At 50.4% G+C, this 15,260-nt stretch overlaps 1 protein-coding gene across 1 annotated transcript in view; it reads right to left on the minus strand.

Annotated features, from left to right (window-relative positions):
• Positions 1-1,223: 1,223 nt before the first annotated feature.
• LOC146355482 (vomeronasal type-2 receptor 26-like) overlaps positions 1,224-15,260 on the minus strand; it is a 33,999-nt gene continuing 19,962 nt past the window's right edge. Inside the window, exons 5-6 of the mRNA XM_084829899.1 lie at positions 5,617-5,743; positions 1,224-2,134 (exon numbers count right to left, since the gene is read on the minus strand). Of these exons, the coding sequence (XP_084686025.1) occupies positions 1,224-2,134; positions 5,617-5,743 (1,038 nt within the window). The remainder of the gene's footprint in view (positions 2,135-5,616; positions 5,744-15,260) is intronic.

A 15,260-nucleotide genomic window follows, 5' to 3' on the forward strand; every position in this document is an offset into this window, starting at 1 on the left:
GGAAAATGAAACCATGGTGAGAATGGGAATTAGAAAACTACCTTTACAGAAACATTCTTATCATGCTTACAATGGCCAAACCCCATTTCTGCAGCCTGAAGGGGGACCTTTAAAAATATGCACAGAAGTGTTCACCACAAGAAGTGGTCCTCTAAAAACCATGTGTGGCATTTGGGCTACAAAACAAACAAAACAAAACAAAACATGAATTTCACATTCATTGTTTTAAAACTATATCATGCATATAGTGTTGGTTGGATTACGGGTTGCAATCTGCCCTGCCCCTGAGAACATTAGTTATTGGGCAGATTAGAAATGTACTAAATAAACTAAACTGCATAAAAACCAGTAAAGTCAATGGATATTAGGGTGTGCATTTGGTTTGACTAAATCCCAGGCCAAATGAGTCTGCTTTGGAGAGATTCCAGTTGCTTCCAAGTTGAAGCAGGGGTCCTCCAAGGTTGTCAAATACAATCTTGCTCATCCTGAAACCTTAGGATGAGCTTTTGAGGTCCTAGAGAACTCTGGCAGGCTCAGACTGCTTGTCTCTTTAAAAGTGTAGCATCCCTTGAAGCTCTTCATACTAGGAATGTGGGAGAGAAAGAGGAGAGGATGTTAATTTGAGATTGACATATCTAGCTTCCAACCAGAGAAAACCAATTCCAAGTCTCTCCTTTCTACTTCCATTGACACTGCTTGTGGTGGGGGTGGGAATATAACTGTCAAGTTAGCAAAAAACAAAAACTTCAGACACTTTTTTATCCATCATAACTCCCTAACCCCTTTGCCTGTCCTTTAAAATGTTGCAGGTTACTTACATATGGACACCTCTATGAAGTACGCAATTTTCATAAAAATTCCCCCCAAAACCACCAGGGTGATAAGTGAAATCCTTTATTACCCTCCCCACAATGTTAAATACTTCTCTTGGACAAAATCCCTTATACCGAATTGTCTGATACTGATAAATTGTCTGATAAATGAGATGCATGCTATATCCCTTCAGAAGTGGCCATTACATACATGGAAAGAACAAAGATTGGTAACAATAGCATACAAAAGAATGTCATTGTCAATGATTACATTAAAATCTCTAAAAGAAAATGGTCTGTGGCCATTCCAGTTTCTCATTATTCAGTCATCATCATTCAAAACTAGATTGGTTACCCAAGCAAGGTACACTGGTTTTATTACCACTATGCTGAATGAATAAAGTAGTAAAATCAAATGCCATCTTTAAGTTTCAACATTAGATGCTCTTTTTTATTCAGATCTGGCCTCAATACAATAATGTACCATTTAGGGATAAAGATACAACCCAGTAACCCCAAACTGGAGGCCAAAATAGAGAAGACCTGCACAGCTACCATGTATTTCCCTTTGGTGCTCAGATAGGCTGGCACAAAGGACACCCAAACACTGCAAAACACCAACATGCTGAAGGTGATCAACTTGGCTTCATTGAATGCCCCAGGCAGCTTCCTGGCTAGGAAAGCCACTGTGAAGCAGATGGCAGCCAGGAAGCCCATGTAGCCAAGGGCACTATAAAACATGATGACAGACCCTTCATTACATTGCAGGATGATCTGCCCAGGCTGGGAATGCATGTCAGAGTCAGGAAAAGGAGGAGAGATTCCCAGCCAGAGAATGCAGATGCCCACTTGAACACCAGAGCAAGAAATCACAATGGAGTTTGCCAAACTCTTCCCCAGCCATTTCCTCATTCTGTTTCCTGGCTTTGTGGCCATAAATGCCACCACCACTGTGATTGTTTTTGCCAGCAAAGAAGAGACAGCAACTGAGAAGATGATGCTGAAGGCAGTTTGTCGGAGAAGGCAGGTCACCCTCATGGGATGACCAATGAACAGGAAGGAGGACAAAAAGGAAAGCAGGAGGGAGTTGAGGAGCATGTAAGTAAGGTCACGATTGTTGGCTTTGACCACTGCGGTTTCTCGATATTTAATGAAGATTCCTAAAAGAAGACCAGCACTTAGAGATAAGAATAGCGCACTGAGAGCTAGGGTGATCCCCAAAGTTTCTTTGTAAGAAAGGAAGTTGATAAGCTTAGGGACACATTGATCTCTGTTCTTGTTTGGATGCTGATCATCTGGACACTTGTAGCATTGGCTTGCATCTGAAAATAACAAGAGTAGCAGCATGATTGTAATCAACCTTCCATCAAGTGTAGCCCGTGGTCTATGACATTACCTGAAATATATGTTTGAGGGGTAAAAGCATATATGCCACAAGATAATAGTGAAGACATGGATGGGGCAGAGGTCATGAACTAACATTCATTAGTAGGGATGGGAAGAGGCTCATTTCAAAATTCATTGTCACAATAAATGATGATTGCTTTAGCTTTAAAAAAAAGATTAGAGAAATTCATGGGAGATAGGAGTGTCCATGTCTTGTCATCATGATGTCTAATACAACCTTGAGGTTCAGTGGCAGTATGCAACTCTTGTGGGGTGGGTGCTCTGATTAAACATTTGCTCTTACCAATTAATAATATTAGTTCCCTATGTCATTTATATTTGTATCTGCCATTCCTCCAAAGACCCTTGGGCATCATGAATTAAGATTTACTGCATCATCCTGACAACTGCGTGGGACATTAGGGTGAGAAATCGCAGTATCTCGTCCCAGGTCACCCAAGGAGCTGGTCTCAGTTCTCCGCAGCCAAAGCCCATGCTGTAGCCACATTGCTACACTGGCAATTTCCAAAGGCCCCCATGCATCATCATGTTGTAATTCCTTGCCAGGAGCAGACATTGTACATGAATCCTGCCCATCTCATCCATTTGGGGTCAAATGGCACATGACTCTGTCTTTAAATATGGGTCTCTCCTATGCATGTGTAAAGCGGACTAGTTGTCCTCCATTAAGCCCTTCCCCATGTAAAGACATGGGGAAGGGCACGATGGACTGCGATCAGTACGGTGCTCTTTGTGATAGGCAGGAAGTGTTACAAAAAAGAAGTAAGGCTCGTCAACTAGCAGAAACAGCTAATAAGATCAACTCACAAGGAACGGGAGTAGATGGGCGGTGGGGAGCCTGGACCGACAAATCACTGCCTGTTGGGTGGGCTCAATTCAGACTGAACCACCAATCAAGAGTCCTGTGGGTGTGGCTGTTCTGCAGGCACACAGCACTCCTCAGAGCAGTCTCAGAGTGAGCTGAGTGAGGAGGAGGAAGAGGTGCCAGTGTGGCTGCTGTTACTGCTCTGGCTAGTCGCTTGCTTTTCTGTGCCGAAGACAAGATGCCTGGCCTAGCCTGCTGCTTTACAGCTCCCCACAGCGTTATCTCCTCCTTGCCTGTTGCTGCCTCCTGTGTGCTTGCAAGTCTTGCTACTCAGAGGTAGTCTTGAGGGAGGGGTGTGCTCGTTTGCATGAAGGTCAGGGGGGCTATGGGGGCTGCTGCCTGCCTGCTTCTTTCCTGCTTTGCTCTGTGGGTTGGGGTTGTCCTGCCTCTCAAAACTAGGGTTGGCAGAGAATTCCACCACAGATTTCAGTGAGGCCAAATGCACTGGCATTCGGCCCCCCAAAACCCATGGCAGAATGGCCTCCCAACCCCCACCCCCCTGCAGAATCCCCCCGGGGACGAAGCTTACCTGGGGTGGATGTTCTGGCAGCGGCGGCTCCAACGGCAGTTCCAGTGGCCTCTCGGCCGGCTGCTGCAGAGGCCATTTGCATCCTGCCAGGCTGCCGTGATAGGCTACGTAAGTATTTATGTAGCCTATCATGGCAAAGGCAGCCATGCAAATGGTGGCCACCACACCATTTGCGTAGCTGCCTTTGCTGTGATAGGCTACATAAATACTTACATAGCCTATCACGGAAAGAGCAGTGGTGCAAAGGTGTAGCAGCCTTTGTTTGTGCCCCTGCTCTTTGCCGTGATAGGCTATGTAAATACTTATGTAGCCTATCACGGCAGCCTGGCTGGACGCAAATGGCAACCGCTATGGCGGCCGCCATTTACGTCCGCAGCAGCCGGCAATGGCCGGAACTCCAGCTGCGGACGTCCCTGGCTGGCGGCTCCACGGAGCCGCAGCAGACCAGAGCTGGCCCAGAGAGGATTCTGGGGGGAGGGATGGAGCTCCTCCTCCCCACTGCGAATCCAAGCTGCGAAAAGGTAAGTGATTTTCGTACATCCCTACTCAAAACACACACACACGTGTTTGTGCTGTGCTGAACTGGATTGCTGAGTTTCAAACCTGTTTTGAAATGCATGGTGAGAGTGGAATACTCTTTGGCTGGTTTGAAACAGATCGCAGAGTATGTGAAACAACTGAATGAACTTGATACCTGATTTTTTTTAGAAGTCCTTTAGGGCGCAACCCTATGAAGACAGGCAGCAGCCTCCGAACTCAGAGGCTGCTGAATATCCAATGCAGGGCAGCTGGAGAACAGAGGAGATCTGTGCCTCTGCTCTCCAGCCCCCCTGCATTTCTCCTAGGGATGGCATGGGTGCCCAATTCAGACCGGGAATCCAGTGGACCCGCTCCTGCCAGCACACACAAGCCCATCTGCCAAGCCCCAGCCCCTGCTTGCCCCCTGCCCACACTCGGCAAATAGCCTGCACTCACCCTGGCAGCCTCTTCGAGCTTCGTGGTTGCCATATTTGGAGAAATAAAATGGGGTCAGCAAAAATGCGCAAATTTGTTCACACACACAATGCACATTTTGCAAATGCGCATATTCATGTATGCAAAAATGCACATTTTTGCAAATGGGTATATTTGTGTATGTGCGAAAATGCACAATTTCTGAAAAATGCACATTTTCACACACACACTGTGTGTCTTGGGAGAAATGTGCATTTCACACATGAGAATATGTGCATTTGCAGAATGTGCATGTTATCCATACAAAAATATGTGTATTTTTGCTGTCTCCATTTTATTTTAAAATGGTGACTGCAGAGCTTGATGAGGCCGCTGGGGTGAGTGTGGGCTGCTTGCTGAGCATGAGAGGGGCTCAAGTGCAGTCTGGGGACCAGTGAGTAGGGACAGGGGCTGGGTGGGCATCTGGAGAACCTGGATGGGGGTGAGTTCGCACATCCCTAATTTCTTCTAGCCAGGCGATTTTGCCCATCTAGCAGCGGCACTTTGGAGGGGGAGGGAAGGAGCCTGGAGTAGCCATAGGAAATCTCATCTGGCCACCACCACAGTCTCCTCCCGTCCCTGGTAACGGCCCCTTTTCCTGTCTCTGCGCTCTGTTCCTAAGCATGGGGATGTTGCCAGAACTGTGCTGGCTACAAGGGGGAGGGGACCGCAGTCATATGACTTATTTCTGCCTAAAGATGCATATAATTGCACCCATAAGGTTTTCTAAAGCATCTGGCTGGCTTTAAGAGCTCATGTGTGTGTGTGTGTGTGTGTGTGTGTGTGTGAGAGAGAGAGAGAGAGAGAGATGACCCCTTGGCTCTGCCTCTGCTGATGCATTCTATGCCCCAACAGTCAGATTGGCTACCAGCCTCCACTACAATAAGCTAATAATTAAGTATACACAACAGCAGAAAGAATCCAATGCCAAAACAATCCTTCTAGGACAATGTATGAATGAAAGTTTGGCCTATTCCTCAAGGGCAGCACTTTGCTCTGGAGTCCCCTACCTTCCTCAGTGGAGATAGTTCCTTCTGTACATGGGACACAATCATAGCAGCAGACAGGCTCTCCTTCCTTAATCCGCTTGGTGTATCCAAGCCGACAACTCTCAGTACATCTAGAAAAGGGCACCGTCTAGCCAGGAAGAGAAGGCACATCACGCAAAATGTGTCAGTTAGGAGGTTTCATTTATATTCACAGAAATTAGCTACAGAGTTGGAACAGTTAGTCTCACACCCAATTTTATCACCCTGTGGCTCCTGGCTCTACTTCTTAGGGCTGTAATTGTGATGATGGAACGTGGAGAGAGGCAGTTGTCAAGCTGGTGCTTGAGAGTAACAATTTAATAACTGAATATTGCCTAGTGTGTTTTGGGCAGTAGTGGCCATCTTGGGAATCCCAGAAGGCAGAATTGGGGCACCAGGATGGCCAGAACTGGGTACTGGTCCTGAGGTTCTACATCCCTGGGCTAGATGGACAAATAACCTGACCTCTTACAAGTCAGCTACCATGTTATAGTAGCAAACACAATGCTCATGAAGAACTGGGACTAGTTATGTTTCAGCAGGATTGGGTCCTAGAGTCACCTCAGCAGTCATGCGGAGCTGGCTGCTCTCTTGGCCCGGTTTCTTAAGCCTTCAGTTTCATCTGGGCAATTCATGGGACAGCTTCTGTTGTTGTCTCGCAGCCTTTTGCACCTTCTGCCTCACCTTGGCCTGTCACCAGAGAGAACTATGCATTTGTTGCTGAATCCCCAGTCCTCTATCCTAGGCCAGTCCTCAGAAGTGCCTCATCCAGACTCAGGGCTGGCTCCAGGTTTGAGATGGTCCTGCCAACGTTTGAGGTAGTTCTATAGTGGCCCCCCTCATCTGTGAAAGGGACTCTACAAGGCCTACCTGGCTACAGTGGCTATGCTCCAAGCAGCATGGGGCTAGCCACATTTTTAATTTCCCATAATGCCCCACAGGATTGCTAGGATACTGGATTCTATGATATCAAAAACGCCAGAGAGGTCCAGGGGCTGAGGTTCAGGAGAAAGAGCAGGGTGCTTTGGGGGTGCCTCAGTGCCATCTGAAGCAAATTAGACCAGCACCAAGGTGCTCTGAAGCTAAGCTCCTTGGTCCACCTGAGAGATCTGGAGCTATTCTGGTGCCTTCTGAAGCCCAGACATCCCGACTCCAAAATGTATCAACTTGAGAAAGATCAGGGACGGGGAGACGAGGAGCAGCAGCAGCAGGAGGGGGGAGGGGGAGCTTTGGCGAACGGCAACTCTAATTGCCAAATAATAATTGCTGAACATAGCCCAGCAGTCTTCAGTCAGTGACAGTGGGGGTGGGGGGAGGAATACTGGATATGTTGGAGAAAAAAGCCTGTGGTTGTTCATGGCGTGCGAGAGAGAGGGAGAGAGAGAGAGATCTGGTGGTGTTACCGGAGAGAGCTCTGAAGTTATTTGGCTAGATCTGTGGCATGTGTGTGCGTGTGTGTATGTGTTGGACTGTTTCCCACCCAACCCTTCTCAATTCCCTTGCTTTCTTTTCTAGATTATTTATTTAAAAACCAAAAACATGTAGTACTTCAGTAGTTTACTCTTTCCTCCTTTCCTTGCCTTGCTTTTTGTCTCCCCCCCCGCCCCACTCGTCTGAATTATTCAACCATTTTCTCTGTCTTCCTAGTTCTTTATTTGAAAGAAGGAAAGAAAGAAAGAAAGAGATTTAAAAGTAGTTTTTCCTTGCCTTGCCTTGCCTTTCCTTGCTCTTTGGCTCCCCCTGCCCTTCTGAATTATTCAACCATTTTCTCTGCCTGTCTTTGTAGTTCTTTATTTAAAAAACAATCAAACCAATAAATATTTTAAAAGTAGTTTTGCCTTTCCTTTCCTTCCCTTGCCTTGTTCTGTGGCTCCCCCCCCCCCATTCTCAAGTCAACCCTTTCTTCATAGTTTTCTGGCTCGATCCTTTTAAAACACACACACATGCACACTTAAAAGTACTGTTCTTTCCTCGTTCTTGGCTTCACCACCACCACCACCATCACCACTGCCCTTCTCAATTCCTGTAATTCCTTCCCTTCCCATTTTTGAACTCTGTATCTTTTCCTTAAAAAAATAAGATATAAACCCTTTTCTTTGCTTGTAGGTAGTTCAGTATTTGCTTTTCTTTTGCTCTTGTCTCTCTCTCTCTCTCTCTCTCTCTCTCTCTGTGCTTGTGTTGTTGTGGTCAAGCAAAGCACCACATTTCAAAATATAACGGACAAAGCACTACACACACATGAACATATATTATTTAAATAATACAATACTGCACTGTGTGGCAAAGAAAGCAAGCCCAATAGGAGGCATCTGTAGGGTCTTGGCAGGGGCAGAGGTTTGTGAGGTGCCACCAGGTCTAGCTGCACGGGCAGGCAAGCTGGCTCTCCCCCAGTCCAGAGAGTGTGTCCGGGTGTAGCAGGGCAGCAGAGTGCAGAGGCAATTCGTGCCCGGAGGTCACTGTGGAGGAGGCTGGTGCAGGCAGCAGCAGTAGCACTCTTGCCCGAGGAGCAGCGTCTCTTTCTGCAGTGGAAGAGAGGAGCCCGCTGGTGGACATTACATCAGAGGTGTCTGATGTCCTCAGCATGGTGCAGGGTCAAGAGGAGGAGATCCTCCAGGGTGTAGAGGAGGAGGAGCAGCAGGCAGAGGCTCCAGCACCCGACCCCTCTTCCACTGTTCCCCCTGCACATGTGGTGACCCCTGAGACTCAAGGCAGGCAGTCTCTGACTCCACAGAAATGTCAGGGCAGCATCGTGTGGGACCATTTTGAGGTGGGATGGGATCCCAGGACTGCCGTGTGCCGCCACTGCAAGGCGTCTCTGAGCAAGGGGAACAGCCAGGGCACTACACCACCAGAAGACTGCTCCTGCACTGAAGGAGGCAGCTCCCATTGGTCTTGCTCGGGGAAGAGGCCCCCACAGCCCAGCAGGCCGGCAGCAGGGGCAAGCAGAAGGCTGGTAGTGCCGGAACTCCTGCAAGTTCTCTGTCTCTCACCCCCAAGAGGCTTGGGCAGGCCACCACTGAGGAGTTGCGGTGGGGGGGAGTATGGGTCCACAAGGTGAAGGTTTCCAGAGCCCAACCAGATCACCAACTCCATTGGTGAGATGGTGGCATTGGACGACCAGCCATTAATCCTTGCTGAAAATGTGGGCTTCAAGAGGTTGATGGCCCTTGCAGTGCCCTACTACAAGCTGCCATGTTGCACCACCCTTAGCAGGCAGGTGGTGCCCTCCCTGTACCAGGCATGCAGGGAGAGAGTGCTGGACCACCTGCACCAGGCAGAGTCACAGATCATGCATTTCACCTCAGACTTTTGGTCCAATGAGGATGGAGCTCAGGCTTACTTATCCCTGATGGTTCACTGGTGGGCAACCACAGGGACAGTAGCAGCTAGGGATGGCAGAGAATTCCGCCACGGATTCCAGTGAGATTCACCACGGATTCCATCCCAGGGCCTCCTGTCCCCCCGCCCCCCCCATGCGGAATCCCCCCGGGATGGAACTTACCTGGGGTGTATGCGGCGGATTCGGCAGCGGCGGCTCCGGTGGCGGCTGCGGCAGATCTGGAGCTCGTCTCCTGGCTGGCTGCGGACGGGCTGCTTCAGCCGCCATTGGCGTCCTTGCAGCTGTGTTAGGCTACGTAAGTATTTATGTAACCCCCCCTCAAAAAAACCCAGCGTATGCAAATAGCGGCGGCTACAGCGGCCGCCATTTGCGTTCCCTATTTTTCACTGTTGTAGCCTACGTAAATATTTACGTAGGCTAGAACGGCGGGGAAAAAAGGAATGCAAATAGTGCCCACTACGCTATTTGCGTTCCCCTTTTTTTTGCCGTATTTTTTCACCATTTGCAAAAGTTTTTTCGCCATTTGCGTACGCCCTTTTTTTGGGGGGGGGTTGTAAATACTTACGTAGCCTATCACGGCAGCCTGGCTGGATGCAAATGGCGGCCACTATGGCGACCGCCATTTGTGTCCGCAGCAGCCTGTCTGCGGCCAGAAATCCAGCTGCAGACGGCCCTGGCCGGCTGCTCTGTGGAGCCACTGCAGAGCAGAGCCGGCCGGGCAGGATTCCAGGGGGGAGGACTGGATCGCCTCCCCCCCACTGAGGATTCTGGGGGGAGGGACAGAGCACCTCCCCCCCCACCGCGAATCACATCTGCGAAAAGGTAAGTGAGTTTCGTACATCCCTAGTAGCAGCCAGCACTTCGGGAACTGGTGGGAAGCATGGGTATTACTGGGCCCTCCTTCACACACAAGTCATGGACCAGTCCCACATGGCAGCAGAGATTATGGAGGCCATGAGCCACATGATAGAGGGGTGGCTGGCTGGGCACCAGCTCACCCATGGTTACATGGTCACAGACAGCAGAGCCAACATGGACAAGGCTGTGTGCAAGGGTGCATTTGAGGGCATCCGCTGCATCATGCATATCTTCAACCTGGCTGTGAGGGGTGCCCTTGGAATGGGCAGCACAAGGTGTATCCTACCCCTCTGTCTGCCATCCGTAATCTGTTGGAGAGCTGCAGGAAACTGGCTAGGCACTTCCATCACAGCATCAAAGGCAGTAGGCTGCTGCGGGGGAAGGAGGCAGAGTTGGGGATCCCACAGCGCAGGCTGGTGCAGGACATGTCCACATGCTGTAACTCCTTCTACCTCATGCTGGAGTGTATGGTGGAGCAACAGTGTGCTGTCCACAAGGTACCAAGGGCTGGGGACGTTGGCACCTAAGCACCCCTGAGCAGGCAGAAGTGGGATGCCGTGTCCCAGCTTGTGGTGGTCCTCAAGTCGTTCCTTGTAGCCACCAAGACCCTGAGCACCAGCACTGCCCTCAGCCAGGTGATACCTGTGCCCTAGGGATGTTGCAGAATTCTGCCACAGACTCCAGTGAGGCCGGATTCTTTAGAATCTGCCCCCCCGGAGTCCGTGGCGGAATGGACTACCCCCCCAAAATCCCCAGAACGGACCTACCTGGCAGCAGCTCTGGCTATGTAGTATCTATGTAGCCTATCACGGCAAAAGACAAGGACGCAAAGGGCATAGCAGCCACCATTTGCATCCCCGCTTTAGCCGTGATAGGCTACGTAAATATATACGTAGCCTATCATGGCCTAGCATAGGGACGTAAATGGCGTCCCCTATGCAGGACGCCATTTGCGTCCGCAGCAGCCCAGCAGTAGATGGAAGCTCTGCTGTGGATCGGCCCCTCCGGCAGCACCACGGACTAGCCGTGCAGTGGAGCTGGCCGGGCAGGAATCTAGGGGGGAGGACCAGATCGCCTCCCCCCCATCAAGGATTCTGGGGGGAGGACCGGATCGCCTCCCCCCCAATGTTGAACCCGGAGGAGCCAGGTAAGTGGGATTTCGTACACGCCTACTGCAGCCAGGCATCTCCAGAAATAGATGTGCAAGTTTTTGGAGACTGGGGATCCTGTCACAGGCAGATGCTTCCTGCCAGACATGCGGGAAGTGGTGACAAGGCTGAGAGATGGCCTAGTACAGTGGGTAGAGGCCCTTTGCCAGGAGAGGACATACATGTTGGCCACCATATGTGATCCCTGCCTGAAAAATGGCCTTTGTGGGGAGAACTCCTGGATGGGGTGGCAGGGAATACTAGTGGGACAAGTGAGGGGGGAATGGGCAAAGAGGCTGGGACAGGTGCTGGGGGGGGGAGGAGGAGGTGGGGAGACAGACCCAATCTCTTCCAGCCCCATCTCTTCCAGCAGCATCACTCCTAGCAGGACCACAGGCCGGGGGTTCTGGGCCAAGGCAGTGCAGGCAGTGGTTCGGGGGAGAGGCGCCCAACCCGCCCGCCAGGATGACGCTGCAATGTCTGTGCAGACTTACACGGCAGACCCTCTGGAGGACTGGTCCACAGACCCAATGGCCTACTGGTTGTCCTGCAGACAGGTTTGGCCGGACCTGGCTTGGGTGGCCAGGGAAAGACTCAGCTGCCCACCCACCAGCTTCACAAGCAAGAGGGAGTTCTCCTTGGTGGGTGACATGGTAACACCCCACTGGTCCTGCTTGGAGGCTGACTTATTGGAGCAGCTGGTCTTCCCAAAGTTAACCTGCCCTTGCTGGGATACCCCACTCACAAGCCCTCAGGCGAGTAAGTGGCACACTCACCTTGCTGTTTCTCTTTGTTTTTGCTGGCTTTTTGTCTTCATTTGAGTTAGGAAGGGCATTACATTTTTTATTGTTGTTGTTATTATTTTATTTAAGCTTCTTAGCAGGCCTGTTTTGTTTGTCTCTGGCCCGGTTCAACTCACAACTCAGGGTCTTCTGTCTCAATATGCCCTCAGCGGGCTAGTTTTGTTTGTCTACAGCAAACACAACTCTCCGGCCCAGTCAGAACCCACTATCTGCCATGTTTCAATGAATATGCTCTCATGGTGGGCTTGGTTTGTTTGCTTCCAGCCTCACTTCAGTGTAGACAATATTGCATATTGGCACCCTGCTGCACCCACGGGTGTCTCTCCTCCAGTCTCTGCAAGCCTCCGCCTGCCTCCATCAGCCTGCCTGCCCGCCCACCCGCCCCACCCAAAGGAACCATAACTGATTTAATGAGCCATTTGCAGTTTCACTGTAATGCCTATGTGTAAATGTGGCTTATCTTTCAGACAAGCATTGCAGTATCAACCAGGTCACCCACCCTGTGCCCTGTGCCTGGGTGGAATAGCTGGGCTTGGTGGCTTTAACATAATGAGCCTATTGCATATTTGCACCCTGCTGCACCATGGGTCTCTCTCTCTCTCTCTCTCTGTCAACTGTGTACCAGCGCACTTGCCTTGGTCCATCAAGACAACTGCTGTTGTTCTCAGTTCAAGTCAATGTGCCCTCCTGGCATGGGTGGATTTCTGTCTCCAGGAAGGTGGATGTCACATCAGCATGAGAGTGGTGCACATTCTCCAGTTTCAAGTCCCAATGAGTAGGTCCCTTCCCCCTAGGGATGTACGAAACCCACTTACCTTTTTGTAGGGATGTACGAAAATCACTTACCTGTTTGCGGATTATGTTTATGGTGGGGGGGGAGGCATTCTGTCCCTCCCCCCGGAATCCTGGATAGGGGGGAGGCGCTCCGTTCCCCCCCCGGAATCCTCTGCGGCCAGTTGTGCTCCGCGGCAGCTCCGCGGAGCAGCCGGCCAGGCCCAGCCAGGCCAGAGCCATCCGCAGCTGGATTTCTGGCCGCGGAGGGCTCTGGGGGAAAAAAAAAATACAACGCATACACAAATGGCGGCGGCTACAGCCGCCGCCATTTGCGTTCCTTATTTTTGATGTCTTAATCTACGTAAATATTTACGTAGACTAAGACGGCGAAAATAAGGGGAACGCAAATAGCGTAGTGGAACCTATTTGCGTTCTCCTTATTTTCGCCGTCTTAGTCTACATAATTATTTACGTAGATTAAGATGTCAAAAATAAGGAACGCAAATGGCGTAATAAAAAATACATAATAAAAACTTATGTAGCCTATCATGTGTGTGTAAAAAACAACAACAAATAAACTGTAAATGGTGGCGGTGGCAGCTGGTCGGAAGACCAGCCGCCGCCACCCCGCCAAAGCCGCCGCCGGAGCCACCGCCACCCAGAAGATCCGCCCCAGGTAAGTCTAGTCCTGAGGGGATCCGTGGGGGGGCAGGGGGGTAGGCCATTCCGCGACAGATTTTGGGGGGCCGAATGCACTGGCATTCGGCCCCCCCAAAATCCGTGGCGGAATTTTCTGCCATCCCTACCTTTTTGTGGAATCTTTCACAGTGAGGGGGATGGGGGGGAGGCAATCTGGTCCTCCTCCCCAGAATCCTTGACGGTTGGCTCCGCTCCGTGGCCAGGCTGCGGAGCAGCTGGCCAGGGCCGTCCACAGCCAGATTTCCAGCCACGGGCGGGCTGCGGCGGACACAAATGGTGGCCGCCATAGTGGCTGCCATTTGCGTCCAGCCAGGCAGCCATGATAGGCTATGTAAGAATCACAGCTAACCCCCCCAAAAAAAACAACGTACGCAAATGATGGCGGCTATGGTGGCTGCCATTTGTGTTCCCTATTTTTCGCCGATTTATCTTACGTAAATATTTATGTAAGATAAAACAGTGAAAAAAGGGGAACACAAATAGCGTAGTGGGCGCTATTTGTGTTCCTTCATTTTTTGCCATTTTAGCCTATGTAAATATTTACGTAGGCTAAAACGGCGAATAAAAAAGGAATGCAAATAGCTCCCACTATGCTATTTGCGTTCCCCTTTTTTTCGCTGTTAATAGTCTACGTAAATATTTATGTAGACTAAAACGGCAAAAACTAAGGAACGCAAATGGCGGCCGCTGTAGCCGCCGCCATTTGCATACGCCTTTTTTTTTTACCCAGACGTGATAGGCTATGTAAGTCTTTATGTAGCCTATCATGTCTGGGTAAAAAAAAAAAAAGACCAGACTGCAAATGGCGGCCATGGCAGCCGGTCAAAAGACCAGCCACCGCCGCCGCAGCCACCGCTGGAGCCACTGCTGTCTGGAACATCCGCCCTAGGTAAGTCTCATCCTGGGGGAGATCCGCGGGGGGGGGGTGGCAGGCTGTTCCGCCATGGATTTCGGGGGGGCAAATGCCAATGCATTTGGCCTCACTGAAATTCTGGGCGGAATTCTCCGCCATCCCTACTTCCCCTTACCCTTTTGCATGGAGGGGAGAGAGTGCTTATTTGCACTTCAAAGAAACCAACAGCAGAGATTAGGGATAAGAACCTCCTCCAAATCACCACTCAAACACCTGACTTCTCTGATTATCCCTTATGCCCTTTGGTTTGAGTTTCTGAGAAGACCACACTTTATCTGTGCCTAGCACAACAACTGCTGGGCCAAACTGTCTAACATTTGGCAGCTGGGATCCTCTCTATGGGGGCTGACAAGTCCCCAATGTCATGAACGTCTATGGAAACAGTGAAAAGTTATAGCTCTTTGGTTTGAGAGACTTTGCGAAAGAATCAAATTTCACCTCTGCCTAGCACAAAAAAACTACTAGGTCAAATTTGGCAAGTGGGATCCCCCCCAACCCTTAAAATCAACCCTGAAATCAACCCTGACTGCTCATTGGAAGGACAGATACTGAAGCTGAAGCTCAAATATTTTGGCCACCAAATGCGAAGAGAAAACTCTCTGGAAAAGTCACTGATGCTGGGAAAGATTGAAGGCAAAAGGAGAAGGGGACGGCAGAGGATGAGATGGCTAGATAGCATCACTGATGCAATGAATATGAACTAGAGCACACTCCGGGAGAGAGCAGAGAACAGGAAGGCCTGGAGTGCTATGGTCCATGGGGTTACGTAGGGATGTACGAAAGACACTTACCTGAACCCGAAAGTTGATTCACGGTGGGGGGAGGCGCTCCATCCCTCCCCCCAAAATTCTGGCTGGGGGGTAGGTGCCCCGTCCCCCCAAAAAAATTCTGGCCAGGGGGGAGGTGCCCCATCCCTCCGGCCGCAAATCCTGTCATGCCGGGACACAAATGGCGGCGCCATAGCTATTATGGTTATTATGGCCATAGCTAAATATGGAAGACTGGCTGCCGCAGCTGCCACTGCCGAACCGCCACCGAACCGCCACCAGAACTGCTGGAGCCACCATTGCCAGGGACATTTGCACAAGGTA

This window comes from Heloderma suspectum, chromosome 2 (genome assembly GCF_057233095.1).
Source record: "Heloderma suspectum isolate Gila_16-S chromosome 2, 16-S_ref, whole genome shotgun sequence".
Taxonomy (NCBI): Eukaryota; Metazoa; Chordata; class Lepidosauria; order Squamata; family Helodermatidae; genus Heloderma; species Heloderma suspectum.